General features: G+C 42.3%; 1 protein-coding gene across 2 annotated transcripts in view; it reads left to right on the forward strand.

Annotated features, from left to right (window-relative positions):
- The first annotated feature begins 2,321 nt into the window (after positions 1 to 2,321).
- The window catches only part of fmnl2a (formin-like 2a), a 76,082-nt gene continuing 56,656 nt past the window's right edge, over positions 2,322 to 21,747 (forward strand). For both annotated transcript variants that reach the window (XM_039006722.1, XM_039006723.1), the window contains exon 1: positions 2,322 to 2,435. In XM_039006722.1, the coding sequence (XP_038862650.1) occupies positions 2,322 to 2,435 (114 nt within the window). The remainder of the gene's footprint in view (positions 2,436 to 21,747) is intronic.

Genomic DNA, 21,747 nt, shown 5'->3' on the forward strand with positions numbered 1-21,747 from the left:
CATTCAGCCACAAAGAGCATTAGTGAGGTCGGGCACTGATGTTGAGCGATTAGGCCTGGCTCGCAGTCGGTGTTCCAATTCATCCCAAAGGTTTTTGATGGGGTTAAGGTCAAGGGTCTGTGCAGGCCAGTCAAGTTCTTCCACACCGATCTTGACAAACAATTTCTGTATGGACCTTGTTTTGTGTACGGGGGCATTGTCATGCTGAAAAAGGAAAGGACCTTCCCCAAACTGTTGCACAAAATTGGAAGAACAGAATCGTCTAGAATGTCATTGTATGTTGTAGCGTTAAGATTCCCCTTCAATGGAACAAAGGGGCCTAGCCCGAACCATGAAAAACAGCCCCAGACCATTATTCCTCCTCCATCAAACTGTACAGTTGGCACTATGCATTGTGGCAGGTAAGTGTTCTCCTGGCATCTGCCAAAACCAGATTTGTCCATCCTACTGCCAGATGGTGAAGCGTGATTAATCACTCCAGAGAATGCGTTTCCACTGCTCCAGATTCCAATGGCAGTGAGCTTTACTCCACTCCAGTTGACGCTTGGCATGGTGATCTTAGGCTTGTGTGCAGTTCTTGTGCTGACGATGTTAACAGAGGCAGTATGGAACTCGGTAGTGAGTGTTGCAACCGAGGACAGATGATTTTATGTGCTATGTGCTTTAGCACTCGCCGGTCCCGTTCTGTGAGCTTGTGTGGCCTACCACTTCGCGGCTGGGCTGTTGTTGCTCCTAGACGTTTCTACTTCACAGTAACAGCACTTACAGTTGACCAGGGCAGCTCTAGCAGGGCAGAAATTTGATGAACTGACTTGTTGGAATGGTGGCATCCTATGACAGTGGCATGTTGAAAGTCACTGAGCTCTTCAGTAAGGCCATTCTACTGCCAATGTTTGCCTATGGAGATTGCATGGCTGTGTGCTCGATTGTATGCACCTGTCAGCAACGGGTGTGGCTGTGAAATAGCCGAATCCACTCATTTTAAGGGTTGTCTACATACTTTTGTATATATAGTGTACTTTTTCACAAAAGTATTTTCATGCTTTGCCCATGTTGTAGCCTAAAATGTCACTTTCATCAACTGACTCAGTGACAGTGAATTTGGTTGACTTAATCAAGCCAGTAGAAATCCTGCTTAATCACTTATCTCAATAATAAAGGTTGAATGGCGAGAAACCAAACAGAGAAGGAGAATGTCAGAACGGGTAAGTCGCCAACAATACGATTTGGAGCATTTAATGGTATGAGGTCAGCCTCTCTCTGCATTGTGTCCCTGATGCGATGTGTGTAGCCAGCTGACCGCTAATATGACATGACTGACGCTCTGTTGTATCAGGCTGTGTTGTTCAATAATGCCACTGTGCATCTGGAGAACCTCTGCTCTCCATGGAAACTCTCCCTGAGCTGATGTCATCCTCTCAAAAGCAATGGGACTCCACCCTGTTAGCAACACATTATCTTATATCTTCTAATAAGGAGTAGAAGTAGGCCTAATAGATTGTTTAGCCTTTTTTCTCTCAACCTCCAGTATAGTGAATATTCTATCCCATGCCTATCTATTATGGCTGTAAATGAAGATTTCCCAATTATCCTAATTATTTGGGGCTATGAGGCTTAAATACTGGACTTGGATTAGTGTAATTGTAATTAGTGTTTTAGATGAGGTAAATTGGTTTTAATAAGGTTGTTATACACAGGTTATACACAGGTTATACACCATGAACGGGTCTGCATCTACCAGCATGCAACTCTACACAACATCGTCTCCTTAACTACGCTTTTGGCAAAGCCAAATAGAAGGCTTGTCTCTGAAAGGGCTCATTGTGTAGAGATGTGATTGTGTGTGTGTGCTGTGTATCGGTGACGTATGAGTAGACTAGACTCTTTACTGTATTCGTTGGTCAGCACTGCAGAGATTAGCTTGCTACACAGACAGGGATTCCTAAACCTGAATCATGCACATCGTCATTACAACTAAATGGGAGTGGAGCAGGAATTGTGCAAGATATGGATAGATTTCTTTGGTCCTATAAATATTGCGCGTTTGTTGCTTCGATTCAAGTTTTCACCAAGTCCCCCATTCCATTATAATGCTTCACGAGGACTCGGCTCTTTGGAACCATCGTGATGTGCTGATTTCCTCACGTGTGTTTTCTGTTAAAGTGGTGAGGCTGGGATAAAACAGGTATATTTGCGAACAAGAGGCATTTGCGCGGGTACATTTGTTTCGTTTTTTTTGACTTGCTGTGATTTCTGAAGTCGAGGAGGAAGGTGTAACGTTAGATAGTTGTAGTTGTGATCCAGCCAAACCAAGCTGAAACATGGGGAACGCAGGGAGTATGGACCAACAAACTGATTTCAGGGGACATAACATGCCTCTGAAGCTGCCTATGCCGGAGCCAGGTGAATTGGAGGAGAGATTCGCAATCGTTTTGGTATGTTCACAAATTCAAAGTACTTTCTTATCGAACCCTGATAAGTTTCCCATTTGTCTTTCGCCATTCCTACTTTGCGCTGGCACGACAGCTGTGTTGGTCTGACCGTTACCTAGCTACTCAGCTCAGTCATCCTCTCAACTCAAATCAAGCCTGTTCCATCTTTTGTGTTTAGCTACAGTAGCTAGCTAAATTGGAATATCATGATGAGATAGACGTTGCAGCAATTTATCTCATATATTTTTATTTTTACATTTTTCTTTGGTTACTTGACATGCTTTTTCATTGATCGCATCAACTAATCAATGCATCGTTGGGAGAGGGTAGAAAACCAAATTGACAAAATCTGTCACGCAAATTATTCAGAAAATCACACAATCTAAGAATCTATCTAGTAGTCTGTTAAGTCAATTACCTTTGTTTTAGTGGGGGGCGGTGAAGTTATACATGAAGGAAACTGAACTCTACTCAGCAAGTTTACTCCCTTGTTGATTCGATATGTAAACCTCAGCCATTTAAGTAGGACAGCTGTTTGTTTGCCTCATCGGCCCTATCTTGCAAATTCGAAAATGCCTTTCTGATTGGGACATTCAGTGTTCAGTGAGAATGTTTGTTTATCAGCCTGTATATGCCAAGGCTAGGTTTAATTGTACCTACGCGGCTTCTGTAAATGTGATGTGTTAGCCAACTGTGTATACTAAAGAACCATTTGAACAGTTAGCTGTCTTGACAAAATTAGTAAGCTAGCTAGTTGATTTAGGCTAATTCTGCTCAATTAATCTAATCTTCCATGTTCTGTACTTTAAGCTAATACATACATTGCTTACTATACTACACATTTGGAATGTTTCAGCATCCTAAAACATGGCATTACATTCTAAGCATAACACAACATAGCGTGTTCAGAGATTCTGGGGGGTAGATCAGTGAAGGGCTCAGGGGTGTAAACCCTGGTTTTGTGAGGTCAGATGTGGGTCAGACATTGTTGTAGTCAGACCTAATACTCCACTAAAAGGTGGCTAGGTGGCTCTGTTGTGGGACCTGGCCGCATGCAACACAATAAGCCCAACACAGACCTACTAAGAAGGTTATGCAGTGCCATGTGACTTCAGAGCTCCTGCACCGTACCTGTCAGAAGGAACGGTTTGATTTAAGAGGGAAAAACTGTAACTAAACCTGTTTTACTCTGTGTTTCTGCGTTTTCCAATGTATTATGCCTTGAGCTATGGTCTGTTACTCTGTTTGCTGACGGTGCTGGCCCAAGCCATTTAGACTGTTATTAGGCTACCTAATGGAGCAATTGTTTTTTACGTGGGAGTCACTAATACATGTCACAGTGTTCTCGTTGGGGTGTAATTGCTGCATGTTTCGGCGGAGCGGGGGGCAGGGAGCAGACCTCTGGCCAGAGGGGTGCCCTTACAAAAAAAGATAATAGTTCTGAAACTGCAGTAAAAGTGCAGTAACTGCAGTCGACTGTGTTATGTTGGACTCAGTAATTGCACCCTACTGCAGTTCTACTGCATTCTAACTACAGTTATACTACAGTGTACTGCAGTTATACTGCACTCTGACGGCAATCTTTTTTCGTAAGGTTGTGCGTCCCAAATGGCACCCTATTCCCTATATAATGCACTACTTTTGACCAGAACTTTATGGGCCCTGGTCAAAAGTAGTGCACTATGGAATAGAGTGCCATTTGAGACACAGCCAGGGTTGACGTCACACTGCCTAGGCCTACCAGGGGATTGAAGGCTTCTTCCTAATCCTGTCTGCTTTTAGGATAACCTGGCTGCTTTTCATGATCTGTGAACAACACCAAGGAATGCCAGGCTTGAACGCCTGCCTGGCCTCCTTTTCAACTAACAAGCCTAAAAAAGTAGGCTAGAGGAACCAAATGTAACCACTTTACGACACTATAGGAAGGATACTGTATCATTGAGTTCACTGAAACAGTTAGTTGTCGGTTAGCTTTTCCTGACACGCTCATTACCTGTATTTATTTTCCCCTGTAAAGGTCATTGATGGACTAATGAGTCATACTCTAAACGTATCCTATTAGTTAATGCTACTTGCTGAATCCCTTAAACACAGGCTAAAATAACACAGTGGACACAGTGGGTCTGGTTGCACCAGGAGTGATCAGTCGCTCACTGAAGAGGGATGGATGTGAGAATGATGGAGTACCAGCTAGAATGGAGCCTTGGGCGAGTTTAGCGTTTTAATCACCAGCACAGCGTTATTTACTGCTATTTAAGCCCCGCTGATTGTCAGTAATGCCCACTGGCCGGCGGCGCCATGAATTGCCCGAGTGAGCGTGTGACTCAGATGAGTGTGTCACTTCAGCCTGCAAGGCTAATGATTGAAAAACTGTATTGGGCCCCTCAATGATTGATCCAATACCACCATGCATCGTTCACTGATGGATAAGCATGTGTTAAACTGCAACAAGCAGAGGAGCAGTCAGTAGGAGGATGACGGTTTCACGGATTGGATGCTATCACTGACCATTTTTTTTCTTCACCAACGCGCAAAATCATTCCAATCAGTGTAAGTAGGGCTTATGTAAAACAGGCTACTTCTTTGATAAAACAGATGTTTTCTACAGCTGCACCATCGAGAGCATCCTGACTGGTTGCATCACTGCCTGGTACGGCAATTGCTCGGCCTCCGAACACAAGGCGCTATAGAGGGTAGTGCGTACGGCCCAGTACATCACTGGGGCTAAGCTGCCTGCCATCCAGGACCTCTACACCAGGCGGTGTCAGAGGAAGGCCCTAGAAATTGTCAAAGACTCCAGCCACCCCAGTCATAGACTGTTCTCTCTGCTACCGCATAGCAAGCGGTACCGGAGTGCCAAGTCTAGGACAAAAAGGCTTCTCAACAGTCTTTACCCCCGAGCCATAAGACTCTTGAACAGGTAACCAAATGGTTACCCGGACTATTTGCATTGTGTGCCCCCCCAGCCCATATTTTATGCTGCTGCTACTCTCTGTTTATCATATATGCACAGTCACTTTAACTATACATTCAAGTACATATGTACATACTACCTCAATTGGCCCGACCAACCAGTGCTCCCGCACATTGGCTAACCGGGCTATCTGCATTGTGTCCCGCCACCCATCACCCGCCAACCTCTCTTTACGCTACTGCTACTCTCTGTTCATCATATATGCATAGTCACTTTAACCATATCTACATGTACATACTACCTCAATCAGCCTGACTAACCGGTGTCTGTACGTAGCCTCGCTACTGTTTTTTACTGTTGTTTTTATTTCTTTACTTACCTATTGTTCACGTAATACCTCTTTTGCACTATTGGCTAGAGCCTGTAAGTAAGCATTTCACTGTAAGGTCTATCTATACCTGTTGTATTCGGCGCACGTGACAAATAAACTTTGATTTGATTGAATTACATTTTTTTCAGAAAATATCCCTTTAAAAACAGCAATGCTATATTGCGGTGGCTTATATATGTACATTTACTTTTGAGTAATTTAGCAGACGTTCTTGTCCAGAGCAACTAGGGTTAAGTGGCTTGCTCAAGGGCACATCGACAGATTTTTCACCTAGTCGGCTCAGGGATTCAAACCAGCGACCTTTTGGTTACTGGCCCAATTCTCTTAACCGTTAGGCTACCTGCCGTCCTATACAAGGTGTTTTAAATAGCCACGGTAACAGAATGATGCTGGACTCAGATTTTACACTTTAAAATATATTTCAAACAAAAACCAATGATTGCAAAGTTCAATAAACCATACAACTCTATGCACAAGGACGACTTTTAACAATTTCCACTGAAGATTTTACAGAAATACATTTACTTTAAGAACAGTGCGGATGTAAAGTTTGGTAACAGAATGACGGCACAAACAGCACAAACCTTCATTCTGTTACCAAACTTTACATCTGCACTGTTCTTAAAGTAAATGTGTTTTTGTAAAATCTTCAAGTGGAAATTGTTAAAAGTCGTCCTTTTGCGGAGTCGTATTGTTTGTTTAACTTTGCAATCATTGATTTTTGTTTGACATAAGCTACATTTTAAAGTAAAAAATCTTGAGTCTCAGCATCATTCTTTTGCTTTAGCCCCTTATGCTTAGTTCAGATACATAAGAAGAGACACGACACAACGGTTTTAAAGGTTTTAGGACAAAGTTTGTATGATCTGAACGGCCTAGTTTTAGAACGTCTCATGTCGTCGGCTGGAGTTTCCAAGATTCAACATGTCAAATCTTTAGTCTCAAGCGAGACAGATTTATTTAACCAATCAGAGAACAGTGCACTAATGCTTTGTGTTCAGCCAAGTAGGTAGCTAGCCAAACAGAGCGCTAGCTAGCTATTTTGCAGCACATAGCTAACCTAGCTTCCTGACATTCATCTGACAAGTCACAAAGTGTACCCTGTTTCTGGTGCGTGTATTCCATGACACTCAAGTTTGCTAAAGCACCTTGCTACAACAAGTGGCAACTTTGTTTAAAAGTTTCATGTAGTCGTTTTTAAAGACACCGTTACCATGGAAACATGGGAACATTAGCCATCTAGAGGGTAGCTGGGTAGCTGCAATGGCCTGGCTAACTCCTTGGGAGGGATTTGACTACATGAAAGCATTGACCTCTTCATGCTCAGCTAACAACAGTTTTTTTTAGGCTATGTGTTGCACTCATTACAGCTTTATTCTGTTTAGGGTCACAATTGACTGTGTAGTAACACTGTAAAAACCCTACTAACATGTTGTTACATTGGCTAATAAATAGCCCAATTTGAGTGGATTTGTGGAATAATGGAATATACACTCAGTCTACAGTTTATTAGGTACACCCATCTAGTACCCGGTCGGACCCCCCTTTGCCTCCAGAACATCCTGAATTATTCGGGGCAAGTTGTGGCATTCAAACGTTGCTCAATTCGGATAACATTCCCCACACCATTACACCACCGCCACCAGCCTGTACCAAATCCTGACTCTGCCATCAGCCCACAGGACTGCCACTGACTGGAAGTTATTTGTTTGTCGCACCATTCTTGGTAACCCATAGACATTGTTGTGCGTGAAAATCCCAGGAGGCTGGCCATTTCTGGCACCGACGATCATACCATGCTCAGGTAGGGCGGCAGGTAGCCTAGTGGTTAGAGCGTTGGGCTAGTAACCGAAAGGTTGCAAGATCGAATCCCCGAGCTGACAAGGTAAAAATCTGTCGTTCTGCCCCTGAACAAGGCAGTTAGGCTGTCATTGAAAATAAGAATTTGTTCTTATCTGACTTGCCTAGTTAAATAAAGGTAAGAAGTTGCTCAAAATCAAACAGTAACTGAATGCTTCGAATGCCTGTCTGCTTTATATAGCAGGCCACGGTCACGTGGAGTGAACCATTTTCATAAACGGGTGGTGTACCTAATAAACTGTCCACTGAGTGTATTTGTACATGTACTGTAATCATAAGAATAGAGTCGACATTGAGAACAGATTTAGTGCACTACAGGTAGGCTTTTCCTGGAAAATTCAAGGCTTGCTGCTGGCTGATTCCACTAAGCCTAACTGTTTCCCCTTACAAAGCAATTTGCCTTCCATTGATACAGCTGCTGTAGGGGACTTGAAGCGACGGCTGAGATTTAAACTAGACATAATTGTAATGCAAGGCCTCTGTCAAGATAAGGCAAAGTATTTCACATGCGACCTTGACCAGGGAGAGAAACAAGTATAATGTAAACGTCCATTATAAGCTTAGGCTACAGACTTGTAATCTTCAATGTAGATTTGATTAAATAGTAGGAATTTAATTTCCAATAACATGTTTTTGCACGAAGGGCTGTTTTTACTTGTAAGCCTAATCCTTTCTCTCTGATACTTTCTGTCTGTAAAAAATGTATATTTAGTGTGAATAGGCCATATGGCCGATTAGTGATGGGGAGAATAAATAAATACAGTATCGGGATATTCTTTTTTATGATAGCCTATATCGCAATATTATTTTTGGACTATATCGCAATATAATTTTTCGCTAATCAGCTGTACCTTTGCCAAAACTCGAGTGTTTTTCCTTTTATAGCTTGATCTACATCTTCTTTTTAAATGGTGAGCCAATATGTTTCCATCACTTTTATTTCCATGACCGATTAAAACTCATTTTCTCATGCTCTCTCGTCTCTCTGCAGCAAACATGAACAGTATGTTTGTAACATCAGATCGCAATAAAACTGCAGTACCGAAATGCAATTCATATAGAACCGTGATCGGCCTACTAAAAGAATCACAATGTACAGTGCTGTGAAAAAGTATTTGCCCCCTTTCTAATTTTCTCTACTTTTGCACATATTTGATATTGAATGTTATCAGATCTTCAATCAAAACCTAATATTAGATAAAGGAAACCTGAGTGAACAAATAACACAACAATTATTTATTTCATTATCAAAGTAATGCAACCCCCATTGCCTCTGACTGAAAAAGTAACTGCTCCTTACGCTCAATAATTCCTTGTGCCACCTTTAGCTGCAATGACTCCTGTAGTTGTTGATCAGTCTCTCATGTTGCTGTGAAGGAATTTTGGCCCACTCTTCCATGCGTAACTGCTTTAACTCAGCAACATTTGTGGGGTTTCAGGCATGAACTGCTCATTTCAAGTCCTGCCACAACATCTTAATTGGGATTCGGGCTGGACATTGACTAGGCCATTCCAAAACATGTTTTTTTTGTTGTTGCCATTTTCATGTAGACTTGATTGTGTGTTTTGGATCATTCTCTTGCTGTGTGACCCAGCTGCGCTTCAGCTCCAGCTCACAGACGGATGATCTGACATTCTACTGTAGAATTATCTGATACAGAGCAGAATTCATGGTTCCTTCTATTAAGGCAAGTCATCCAGGTCCTGAGGCAGCAAAGCATCCCCAAATATCACACTACCACCACAATATGTACAATAGTAACCTTATGGTAATGAGTGGATTAAGAAGTAAATAACAATGGAACAATCTGTACATTTAAAAAACTGTTTTTGCATTGTGTACTTTTTGCTTGTTCTGCCATTTTTTAAATATAACTAAGCTAAACACTTAAAGAAAAAGTGGGCCACATGAGCAAAGCTGAATGGATACCGTTTACAGTGGTTAAATACTATACATTAAATGTACAATAATAGTGAGTGGACAGTTGCCTAGAGATTCATTAGCCGATTGCGGTTTTCAGAGTAAAAAAAGAAACTTGGAATCCAGTTTCAATGACAAGCTCCTCAAGTAGCCTAAAGTACCTTCCTTGCTGCTGCTACACTTGACTGGAAGTGTATCTGCTGATAAGTCTTTGTTTTAGCACCTTTCCTATTCGCTCTGAGTCAATTGTGGCTCTAGCTCTGGTCTGGGGTGTCGTTCGGGTGTGCTCTCGCAGTCGTTTGACCGAACGATTCCCTGGACCAGAGCTATTGTGGCTCAAGAGCCCCACCATCCACTTAACAGCATTGCATTTGAATGGCACTTGAGGTCTACATGAGCAGACAATGTACAGTACCAGTCAAAAGTTTGGACACACCTCCTCATTTCAGGGTTTTTCTTAATTTGGACTATTTCCTACATTGTGGAATAATAGTGAAGACATCAAAACTATGAAATAACACATACTGTATGGAATCATGTAGTAACCAAAAAAGTGTTAAACAAATCAAAATATATTTTATATTTGAGATTTTTTAAAGTAGCCACCTTTTGCCTTGATGACAGCTTTGCACACGCTTGGCATTCTCTCAACCAGCATCATTAAGTTTGCCGATGACACAACAGTCATCGACAACGACGAGACAGCCTATAGGGAGGAGGTCAGAGCCCTGGCCGTGTGATGCCAGGACAACAACCTCTCCCTCAACATGATCAAGACAACGGAGATGATTGTGGACTACAGGAAAAAGAGGACAGAGCACGCCCCCATTCTCATCAACGGGGCTGTAGTGGAGCAGGTTGAGAGCTTCAAGTTCCTTGGTGTCCACATCACCAACAAACTAACATGGTTCAAGCACACCAAGACAGTCGTGAAGAGGGCACGACAAAACCTATTCTCCCTCAGGAGACTGAAAAGATTTGGCATGGGTCCTCAGATCCTCAAAAGGTTCTACAGCTGCACCATCAAGAGCATCCTGACTGGTTGCATCACTGCCTGGTATGGCAACTGCTCGGCCTCTGACTGCAAGGCACTACAGAGGGTAGTGCAAACGGCACAGTACATCACTGGGGCAAAGCTTCCTGCCATCCAGGACCTCTATTCCAGGCGGTGTCAGAGGAAGGCCCTAAAAATTGTCGAAGACTCCAGCCACCCTAGTTATAGATTGTTCTCTCTGCTACCACACGGCAAGCGGTAACGGAGCGCCAAGTCTAGGTCCAAGAGGCTTCTAAACAGCTTCTACCCCCAAGCCATAAGACTGCTGAACATCTAATCAAATGGCTACCCAGACTATTTGCATTGCCCCCCTTTTACACCGCTGCTACTCTCTGTTGTTATCATCTATGCATAGTCACTTTAATAACTCTACCTACATATACATATGACCTTAATTAGTGTGCAGAGGCACCTCGACTAATCGGTGCCCCCGCACATTGACTCTGTACCGGTACCCCCCTGTATATAGTCTCGCTCTTGTTATTTTACTGCTGCTCATTAATTAGTTGTTACTTTTATTTCTTATTCTTATTCGTTTAAAAAAATATATATTTAACTGCATTGTTGGTTAGGAGCTCGTAAGTAAGCATTTCACTGTAAGGTCTACCTACGGCTGTTGTATTCGGCACATGTGACACATTTTTTTGATTTGATTTGATGAGGTAGTCACCTAGAATGCAATTAACAGGTGTGCCTTGTTAAAAGTTCATTTGTGGAATTTCTTTCCTTAATGCATTTGAGCCAATCAGTTGTGTTGTGACAAGGGGGTGGTATACAGAAGATAGCCCTACTTGATAAAAGACCAAGTCCATATTATGGCAAGAACAGCTCAAATAAGCAAAGAGAAACGACAGTCATTACTTTAAAGACATGAAGGTCAGTCAATACGGAAAATTTCAAGAACTTTGAAAGTTTCTTCAAGTGCAGTCGCAAAAACCATCAAGCGCTATGATAAAACTGACTCTCATGAGGACCGCCACAGGAAAGAAAGACCCAGAGTTACCTCTGCTGCAGAGGATAATTTCATTAGATTTAACTACACCTCAGATTGCAGCCCAAATAAATGCTTCACAGAGTTCAAGTAACAGAGACATCTCAACATCAACTGTTCAGAGGAGACTGCGTGAATCAGGTCGAATTGCTGCAAAGAAACCACTACTAAAGAACACCAATAAGAAGACGAGGCTTGCTTGGGCCAAGAAACACGATCAATGGACATTAGACCGGTGGAAATCTGTCCTTTAGTCTGATGAGTCCAAATTTGAGATTTTGAGATGTAGAGTAGGTGAACGGATGATCTCTGCATGTACGGTTTCCACCGTGAAGCATGGAGGAGGTGTGATGGTGCTTTGCTGGTGACACTGTCAGTGATTTATTTAGAATTCAAGGCACACTAAACCAGCATGTCTACCATAGCATTCTGCAGCGATACGCCATCCCATCTGGTTTGGGCTTAGAAGGACTAAGGACCTTAGAAGGATCTGAGAGTGATGGAGTGCTGCATCAGATGACCTGGCCTCCACAATCACCCAACCCCAACCCAATTGAGATGGTTTGGGATGAGTTGGACTGCAAAGTGAAGGAAAAGCAGCCAACAAGTGCTCAGTATATGTGGGAACTCCTTCAAGAGTGTTGGAAAAGCATTCCTCATGAAGCTGGTTGAGAGAATGCCAAGAGTGTGAAAAGCTGTCATCAAGGGCAATGTAAAGTGTGGCTACTTTTAAGAATATCAAAAAAATATGTTTAACACTTTTATGGTTATTACATGATTCCATATGTGTTATTTCATACTTTTGATGTCTTCACTATTATTTCACAATGTGGAAAATATAAAAAATTAAGAAAAACCCTTGATTGAGTAGGTGTGTCCAAACTTTTGACTGGTACTGTAGTTATGCCTATTTGTCACTTCATGAACAGTGTAGCCAATTATACTTTGTCTATCTAATGTAATTTTCGGCACAGTCTGCTTTGTTCCTTGCTATAGTTGCTTGCATTGCCATAGTTTCATGTATTTTCTAGTGAACTCTGTCATACTGAATGTCCCTCCATAGATCACTGGCTAGCCCCTCTGTTTTTGTGAGCATGATGAAGACTGCTCATTACACTGTAAGGCACTGTTTTCATACAAAATGTGGACTTTTTATGGGAACATGCTTGGCATTTAGTAATCTCTTTCACTCAGCAGCATGTCTGTAAGCTCTTACCTGGTTGCCATAGCACCCATGACATGAGTGTTGGCTGTTTCGACATATGAAAAAATTAAAGAGATGGGTCGCACTAGACTAGAGGTTTGGAAATCATGTGTTTTCCTGTTTCCTAAACATAACACGGTTGACATCTTTTCCTGAAGGGCAAGTGATGTACATTTGAATTTGTTTCTCAACTCTGATTTAACTGTGTTTAATTTCTCATCAAGCATGACTCAAACAATTAGCAAATCAGTAAAGGGAATCAAAACAAAATGGCTTTTGTGTCTTTAGAAAGTCCCCTACTTGTGATGGTTATTATCTAAACCAGGGATGGGCAACTTTGATGGGCGTGGGGGCCAGCAAAAAAATCTAAACTCATCAAGAGGGGCCGCAGTGGCTTGCGCGCCTGCGTCCCCACATCCATACCCACACATGCAGTCAGAGCCGGCCCTAGCCTTTTGGAAGCCCTAAGCTAAATGTTGTTGCCCCCCACCCCCCCACTTCCACCCCACCTTGCAAGCAAAGCATTTTAATGGCCCCCCTCTTGACAACGAAGAGAAAAAACTTGAAGTTAATTTCCCGCAATTCTACACATTATGCCCCGATAAAAAAAAATATATCTGTTTAAGGTAAGTTCGCTGCTATTTTACACATTTTGCCATGGGGCGGACAGAAACATGTGCAGTTTTACAGCTAATTTCCTGCAATTCTACACATTTTGACATAGGATGGAGACAAATGTTTGCAGTTCTTAATATGATATCTGATGATCAATGGGGGCCCTCCGGTCAGTAATTAGACCATGATAACTACAAGTGTAGATAGCTGGCCGACATAATAAGAGAAAAACTGCTGATATACAACCACATTTCAATATTGTACCTTGTATTCTACTATTCTAACTCGCAACAGTAAGTTGAGACCCCGATTGATTTCCCGAAAAAAATGTAAAAAGGGAAAGTGATCCACATGCTTTAAAAAGGCTAGCAGTTGCCCATCCCTGATCTAAACCATTGGGAAATCATCAATCTACCCTAGAGTATGTGAGTCACATGTAATGCGTACGCCTCACATGGGAACACAGGAAGGTGACACGATACAGCAAAAATGTAGCCTAGTAGGCCTATGTTGCTTTTCCTCTGCTTCAAGTAACCACTGGCCTCTCATGGAAAAATTGTGTTCACCACGTTAAAACAGTGATGGATCTTGATTTAGGCTTTGCTGTATACCCTGGCTTGCCAGGGAGGCAAGAGAAGTGTGAGGCAGTTTTTGGGACTTGCTTAAATGCCATATGGGGCTAAGGGCTTAGCTTTTGTTATAGACTTCTCAATAGTCTGACCAGATTACATATAAGCCGCTTTGCTTAAAGGCAGCCAAAGGGCCGTGATCTGCGAATTGGTCCATTTTGGTAAACGTGGGCTACAGTTTGAATTCAAGCATCCTTGGTCAGCCAGCTAGGCGTATTCTCAATTAGCCTTTTTAAAGTATCCTACCTTTCTCTTTGGACACTCAGTATATCTTTTGAGAAAAGAAATGCAAACAGAGGTAAAGAAGAAATAAATGAATAGCCAGCATTCTTTGCATTTTTCATGCTGACTCTGCATTAAAAGAGCAGAACAATGGGTATTCTCTATGCAGCAGAGGGCTAACAGTAGCCGGGGAACAAAGCTGCTCTTTATTCTGTAGGAGGATGGAGCCTGGCACTAACCCCAGACCGGCAGGCCAGCTAGGCTTGTGGCTGTTCCTTCCGGGTCCAGGGGCCAGCTCGGTCCACAGCGTTGAGGCTGGGGCTGCTTCCGTCCCATCACTGGGGGTGCTGGGTCGTTCAGGGGATTGATTGAGAGGCAACAGGCAACGTTGTGTTGGAAGTCCAGGATGCTGCCGAACTAAAGTCCCTAATTAGCCGTGGCAGCGAGGAACACTAAACTGTTACTGGTGAGAAGTAGTAGGCCTAGTGATCCAGCCAGAGGCACATTGGCCATTCAAACCCGTCACAAGTCTTAGGCTGCTGTGGTGTGTGATGTGCTTTTTAAAGCCTACACTGCAGGCAGGCAGCAGAGCTTGAAAGCCTCGCTCCCTCCGCTGGCACAGAATCATCTGGTTGTGTGGGAACCAGCCTTTTGGCTGTGTGCAAGAAGCGTTGGGTCGAAACCGTTGGGGACTGCAATCGTTGTTGTTGTGCTCAATTCAATTTGGGCATTTGCGCCTTGGCGATGGTTTTGGATAATGTCACATTTTATTCCATGCTTTTGCATGGGCTGTAGAGATGTTAGAGGGTTAGGCTACTGTATAGGTAGGCATACATGACTTGGACCAAGTCAACAAATCTTTTAGCCTAAGCTATAACCTTGTAATTGAAATGAATTTAAATAGATGTAAATTCAATCACTCACACATTCTTTCAAACCTAACTTCTAGACCTAACCAGTGCTGCTGAGTTGTTTTTGTAAAGTGCCAAGTCTAGGACCAAAAGGTTCTAGGACCAACAGCTTCTACCCCCAAGCCATAGGACTGCTGAACAATTAATCAAATGGCCACCCAGACTATTTACATTGACCCCACCCCCCTTTGTTTTTACAATGCTGCTACTTGCTGTGTATTATCGATGCATTGCCACTTTACAAATGACCTCGACTAACGTGTACCCCCGCACATTTTTTTTGTGTTACTTTTTGATATAAACAAAAAAAGAAACGTCCTCTCACTGTCAACTGCATTTATTTTCAGCAAACTTAACATGTGTAAATATTTGTATGAACATAACAAGATTCAACAACTGAGACATAAACTGAACAAGTTCCACAGACATGTGACTAACAGAAATTGAATAATGTGTCCCTGAACAAACGGGGGGGGGGTCAAAATCAAAGTAACACTCAGTATCTGCTGTGGCCACCAGCTGCATTAAGTACTGCAGGACTGCACCAGATCTACTCCTACTCCTCATGGACTGCACCAGATTTGCCAGTTCTTTCTGTGAGATGTTACCTCACTCTTCCACCAAGGCACCTGCAAGTTCCCGGACATTTTTGGGGGGAATGGCCCTAGCCCTCACCCTACGATCCAACAGGTTCCAGACGTGCTCAATGGGATTGAGATCCGGGCTCTTTGCTGGCCATGGCAGAACACTGACATTCCTGTCTTGCAGGAAATTACGCACAGAACGAGCAGTATGGCTAGTGGCATTGTCATGCTGGAGGGTCATGTCAGGATGAGCCTGGAGGAAGGGTACCACATGAGGGAGAAGGATGTCTTCCCTGAAATGCACAGCGTTGAGATTGCCTGCAATGACAACAAGCTCAGTCCGATGACGCTGTGACACACAGCCCCAGACCATGATGGACCCTCCACCTCCAAATCGATCCCTCTCCAGAGTATAGGCCTCGGTGTAACGCTCATTCCTGTGACGATAAACGCGAATCCGAGACAAAACCGGGACTCGTCAGCGAAGAGCACTTTTTGCCAGTCCTGTCTGGTCCAGCGACGGCGGGTTTAAGCCCATAGGCGACGTTGTTGCCGGTGATGTCTGGTGAGGACCTGCATTACAACAGGCCTACAAGCTCTCAATCCAGCCTCTCTCAGCCTTTTGCGGACAGTCTGAGCACTGATGGAGGGATTGTGCGTTCCTGGTGTAACTCAGACAGTTGTTGTTGCCATCCAGTACCGGTCCCGCAGGAGTAATGTTCGGATGTACCGATCTTGTGCAGGGGTTGTTACACGTGGTCTGCCACTGCGAGGACGATCAGCTGTCCGTCCTGTCTCCCTGTAGTGCTGTCTTAGGCATCTCACAGTAAGGACATTGCAATTTATTGCCCTGCCACATCTGCAGTCCTCATGCCTCCTTGCAGCATGCCTAAGGCACGTTCACGCAGATGAGCGGGACCCTGAGCATCTTTCTTTTGGTGTTTTTCAGAGTCAGTAGAAAGGCCTTTTTAGTGTCTTAAGTTTTCATAACTGTGACCTTAATTGCCTACCGTCTGTAAGCTGTTAGTGTCTTAACGACTAGAGGTCGACCGATTAATCGGAATGTTCGATTAATTAGGGCCGATTTCAAGTTTTCATAACAATCGGTAATCGGCATTTTGGATACCGATTATGGACGATCATATTGCAATCCACAAGGAGAATGCGTGGAAGGCTGTCCACCTGTTACGCGAGTGCAGGCAGCAAGGAGCCATGGTAAGTTGCTAGCTAGCATTAAACTTATCTTAAAAACAATCAATCTTAACATAATCACTAGTTAACGACACATGGTTGATGATATTACTAGTTTAACTAGCTTGTCCTGCGTTGCATATAATCAATGCGGTGCCTGAAACTGTCACTTCTCTTGCGTTCAGTCAGACCATTTCTTCCTAACAAAGACCATAATTAATTTGCCAGAATTTTACATAATTATGACATAACATTGAAGGCTGTGCAATGTAACAGCAATATTTAGACTTAGGGTTGCCACGCAGTCGATAAAATACGGAACGGTTCCGTATTTCACTGAAAGAATAAACGTTTTGTTTCCGAAATGATAGTTTCCGGATTTGACCATATTAATGGCCTAAGGCTCGTATTTCCGTGTGTTTATTATATTATAATTAAGTCTATGATTTGATATTTGATAGAGCAGTCTGACTGAGCGGTGGTAGGCAGCAGCAGGCTCGTAACCATTCATTCAAACTACACTTTCCTCCGTTTGCCAGCAGCTTTTCGCAATGCTTGAAGCACAGCGCTGTTTATGACTTCAAGCCTATCAACTCCCGAGATTAGCCTGGCAATACTATAGTGCCTATAAGAACATCCAATAGTCAAAGGTCTATGAAATACAAATGGTATAGAGAGAAATAGTCCTATAATAACTACAACCTAAAACTTCTTAACTGAGAATGTTGAAGACTCATGTTAAAAGGAACCACCAGCTTTCATATGTTCTGATGTTCTGAGCAAGGAACTTAAATGTTAGCACATATTACACTTTTACTTTCTTCTCCAACACTGTTTTTGCATTATTTAAACCAAATTGAACATGTTTCATTATTTATTTGAGGCTAAATTGATTTTAATTATGTATTATATTAAGTTAAAATAAAAGTGTTAATTGTTCATTCAGTATTGTTGTAATTGTCATTATTACAAATGTATATAAACAAAAATCGACCGATTAATCGGTATTGGCCTTTTTGGTCTTCCAATAATCGGTACCGGCATTGAAAAATCATAATCGGTCGACCTCTATTAACGACCGTTCCACAGGTGCATGTTCATTAATTGTTTATGGTTCATTGAACAAGCATGGGAAACAGTGTTTAAACCCTTTACAATGAAGATCTGTGAAGTTATTTGGATTTTTACAAATTATCTTTGAAATACAGGGTCCTGAAAAGGGTTTATATATATATAGTTAGTTTATTTAGTCAATTCTTTCTTAACTCTATTTCTTTAACTGCATTGTTGGTTATGGGCTTGTAAGTAACCATTTCACGGTAAGGTCTACTACACCTGTTGTATTCGGCGCATATACAAATATACAAATATAATGGGATTACATTTTTTATTTGATTTAATGATTGAGTCTAGAACAGCAGTCTTTTGTATTGGTTCTTTCTTAGCTGTTGGTCTACCCTAGCGTAATGAGCAGGTGTAGGGTGAGGCAAGTTAGACATGGTCCAGCTTGGCTCCTTTATGTTGAGCACAGCCAGTTATAGCCAGTCTTCAGTGTGGCCCAGTACAGCCCTACTGGCACAACAACAGGCCCACAACAATAGGAGAGGAGGCTCACGGTTGTTACTCTGCCTCTGAAGTAAACTGCTTCATGGAGTGGTTCTGTACACAGTCCAAGGTGACAGCTGTTTGAAACGGCACCATACGAGACACTGTTTAGACTGTCTTATGTAAAAGTGTTGGTGTTTTTTCTGTTTTGTCATTTTGAATTGTTTTATGTTCTAGCTGAACTTTATCTGAAGTTCAACTGTGTGATTAAAGCCAACCATGCTTCAAGCTCTCTTAAAACAGGAGAAAACATTTCACACTGAGGTCATTCAGATAAATTAGAATCTGTGTCCTGGCACCAGAGGCTATGTTGTCTAGTGTTGCCATTTTGATTCCAAGGATTTACATGCTATCAACGTTTTATCTTCTGACAGTATACAAAATGGTGACTGGCTCTATCAAATCATCCCAGACCATTTTAGCAAATATTTCCTTCATTTTCCATACCTCTGCTTCGAGCAAAATTACAGTACAACATTTTTTGAAAAAGTCAGGTTACAGTAGGCTAAATGACAGTAAATTAAGTCTATGGCCTTTTTACCCTACAGCCAGACTATATCTAGCTTACGGTACTTCTTTGCTAATGTAGGTCTAGTCTACTCCATTGTGAGGGCAAGGCCATTCCCACCGAGCACGCCACGTCATTTCAGTGTGGAAATTTGGGTCATATTTGGTTGAGACGTTAATCAATGAGATTTCAAACGTTATTCACCCGCTCAAAAAGACAGCCAGAAGTTTGTTGAATTCCCAAGGCGTTATCAGTATGCTTTCAACCATCTAAAAGCACAACCAAATTCCAATGGAAAAATCTAATTGTGGGTTTAGTTGTCATCTAAATGTGTTATATGTGAATACAATGTGAGATATTTGGGATTTATACAACAATTGAATATGTTATCACTGTGCTTCATCTAATAGCACAACCAAATGACCTGCATTGCACTTGAGATGACATTAAAAGTACACTCTTAGAAAAAAAGGTGCTATCTAGAACCTAAAAGGGTTCTTTCTTTGGCTGTCCCCATAGGATAACCCTTTTGAAGAACCTCTTTTGGTTCCAGGTAGAACCCTTTTGGGTTTCATGTAGAACTCTTTACACAGAGGGTTCTACATAGAACCCAAAAGAGTTCTACCTGGAACCAAAAAGGGTTATTCTTTGGGGAAAGCCGCAGAACCATTTTGGAACCCTTTTTTTCTAAGAGTGTACATAGTGCAAGTGATCAATGCTGTTCGAGATTCTGTGCAGATTATTACAGCAATTGTGAAGATCTTCAGAGACCTGCGACCTTTGCATGCTATCTTGAACATGCACACTTCTATGGTTACATAAGAAGACATTTACAGTGCCTTCGGAAAGTATTCAGACCCCTTGACTTTTACACACAATAACCCATAATGACAAAGCGAAAACAGTTAAAAAAAAAAATGTTACCAAATGTATGAAACATTCTAAACAGAAATACCTTATTTACATAAGTATTCAGACCCTTTGCTATTATACTCGAAATTGAGCTCTGGTACATCCTGTTTCCATTGATCATCCTTGAGATGTTTCTACAACTTTGATTGGAGTCCACCTGTGGCAAATTCTACAGATTGGACATGATTTGGAAAGTCACACACCTGTCTACACAAGGTCCTACAGATGAGAGTGCATGTCAAAAATCAAGCCATGAGGTCGAAGGAATTGTCCTTAGAGCTCCGAGACAGGATTGTGTCGAAGCACAGATCTGGGGAAGTGTGCCAAAACATTTCTGCAGCATTGAAGGTCCTCAAGACCACAGTGGCCTCCATCGTTCTTAAATGGAAGAAGTTTGGAACCGCCAAGGCTCTTCCTAGAGCTGGCCGCCCGGCCAAACTGAGCAAACGGGGGAGAACCGATGGTCACTCTGACAGAGCTCTAGAGTTCCTCTGTGGAGATGGGAAAGGACAACCATCTCTGCAGCTTTCCACCAATCAGGCCTTTATGTTAGAGTGGCCAGACGGGAGCCACTCAGTAAAAGTCACATGACAGCCTGCTTGGAGTTTGCCAAAAGGCACCTAGAGACTCTCAGACCACAAGAAACAAGATTCTCTGGTCTGATGAAACCAAGATTGAACTCTTTGGCCTGAATGCCAAGCGTCACGTCTCGAGGATACCTTGCACCATCCCTACAGTGAAGCATGGTGATGGCAGCATCATGCTGTGGGGATGTTTTTCAGCGACAGGGACTGGGAGACTAGTCAGGATCGAGGCAAAGATGAACGGAGAAAAGTACAGAGAGATCCTTGATGAAAACCTGAACAGAGTGCTCAGGACCTCAGACTGAGGCGAAGGTTCACCTTCCATCAGGACAATGACCCTTAGCACACAGCCAAGACAACGCAGGAGTGGCTTCGGGACAAGTCTCTGAATGTCCTTGAGTGGCCCAGCCAGAGCCCGGACTTGAACCCAATCGAACATCTCTGGAGAGACATGACAATAGCTGTGCACCAATGCTCCCCATCCAACCTGACAGAGCTTGAGAGGATCTGCAGAGAAGAATGGGAGAAACTCCCCAAATACAGGTGTGCCAAGCTTGTAGCATCATATTCAAGAAAACTCGATGCTGTAATCGCTGCCAAAGGGGCTTCAACAAACTACAGAGTAAAGTATCTGAATACTTATGTGAATGTGATATTTCAGTTTTTTTAATTTTTATACATTTGCAAGCATTTCTAAAAAACTGTTTTTGCTTTGTCATTATGGGGTATTGTGTGTAGATTGCTGAAGGAATAAAAACAATTTCAGCAATTTTAGAATAAGGCTGTAACGTAACAAAATGTGGAAAAAGTCAAGGGTTCTGAATACTTTCCAAAGGCACTGTATCAAGTTACAGTATGCTAACCTTTAAATGTGGCAATGGATGTGTTACTCATTATTATAAGTTTGAAAAAATACTGTTACATTAGTTTGTAAGATAGCCTTAACTTTAGGATATTTAATGTATTACAAAATATTTTTGAATTGTGTTTGATTGACAGTGCAGGATAAGTTTCATCTGATTCACTATTTAAGGTTCTGCTTTTATTTTCTTAGTCAACCTTGTGTTCTTTTTCTTTGTGTTCTGGAACGTAGCCCTTTTTCTTTGTGTTCTGGAACGTAGCCCTTTTTCTTTGTGTTCTGGAACGTAGCCCTTTTTCTTTGTGTTCTGGAACGTAGCACTGCTTCTTTGTGTTCTGGAACGTAGCCCTGTTTCTTTGT

The sequence above is a fragment of the Salvelinus namaycush genome, chromosome 13 (genome assembly GCF_016432855.1).
Source record: "Salvelinus namaycush isolate Seneca chromosome 13, SaNama_1.0, whole genome shotgun sequence".
In the NCBI taxonomy this organism is placed as follows: Eukaryota; Metazoa; Chordata; class Actinopteri; order Salmoniformes; family Salmonidae; genus Salvelinus; species Salvelinus namaycush.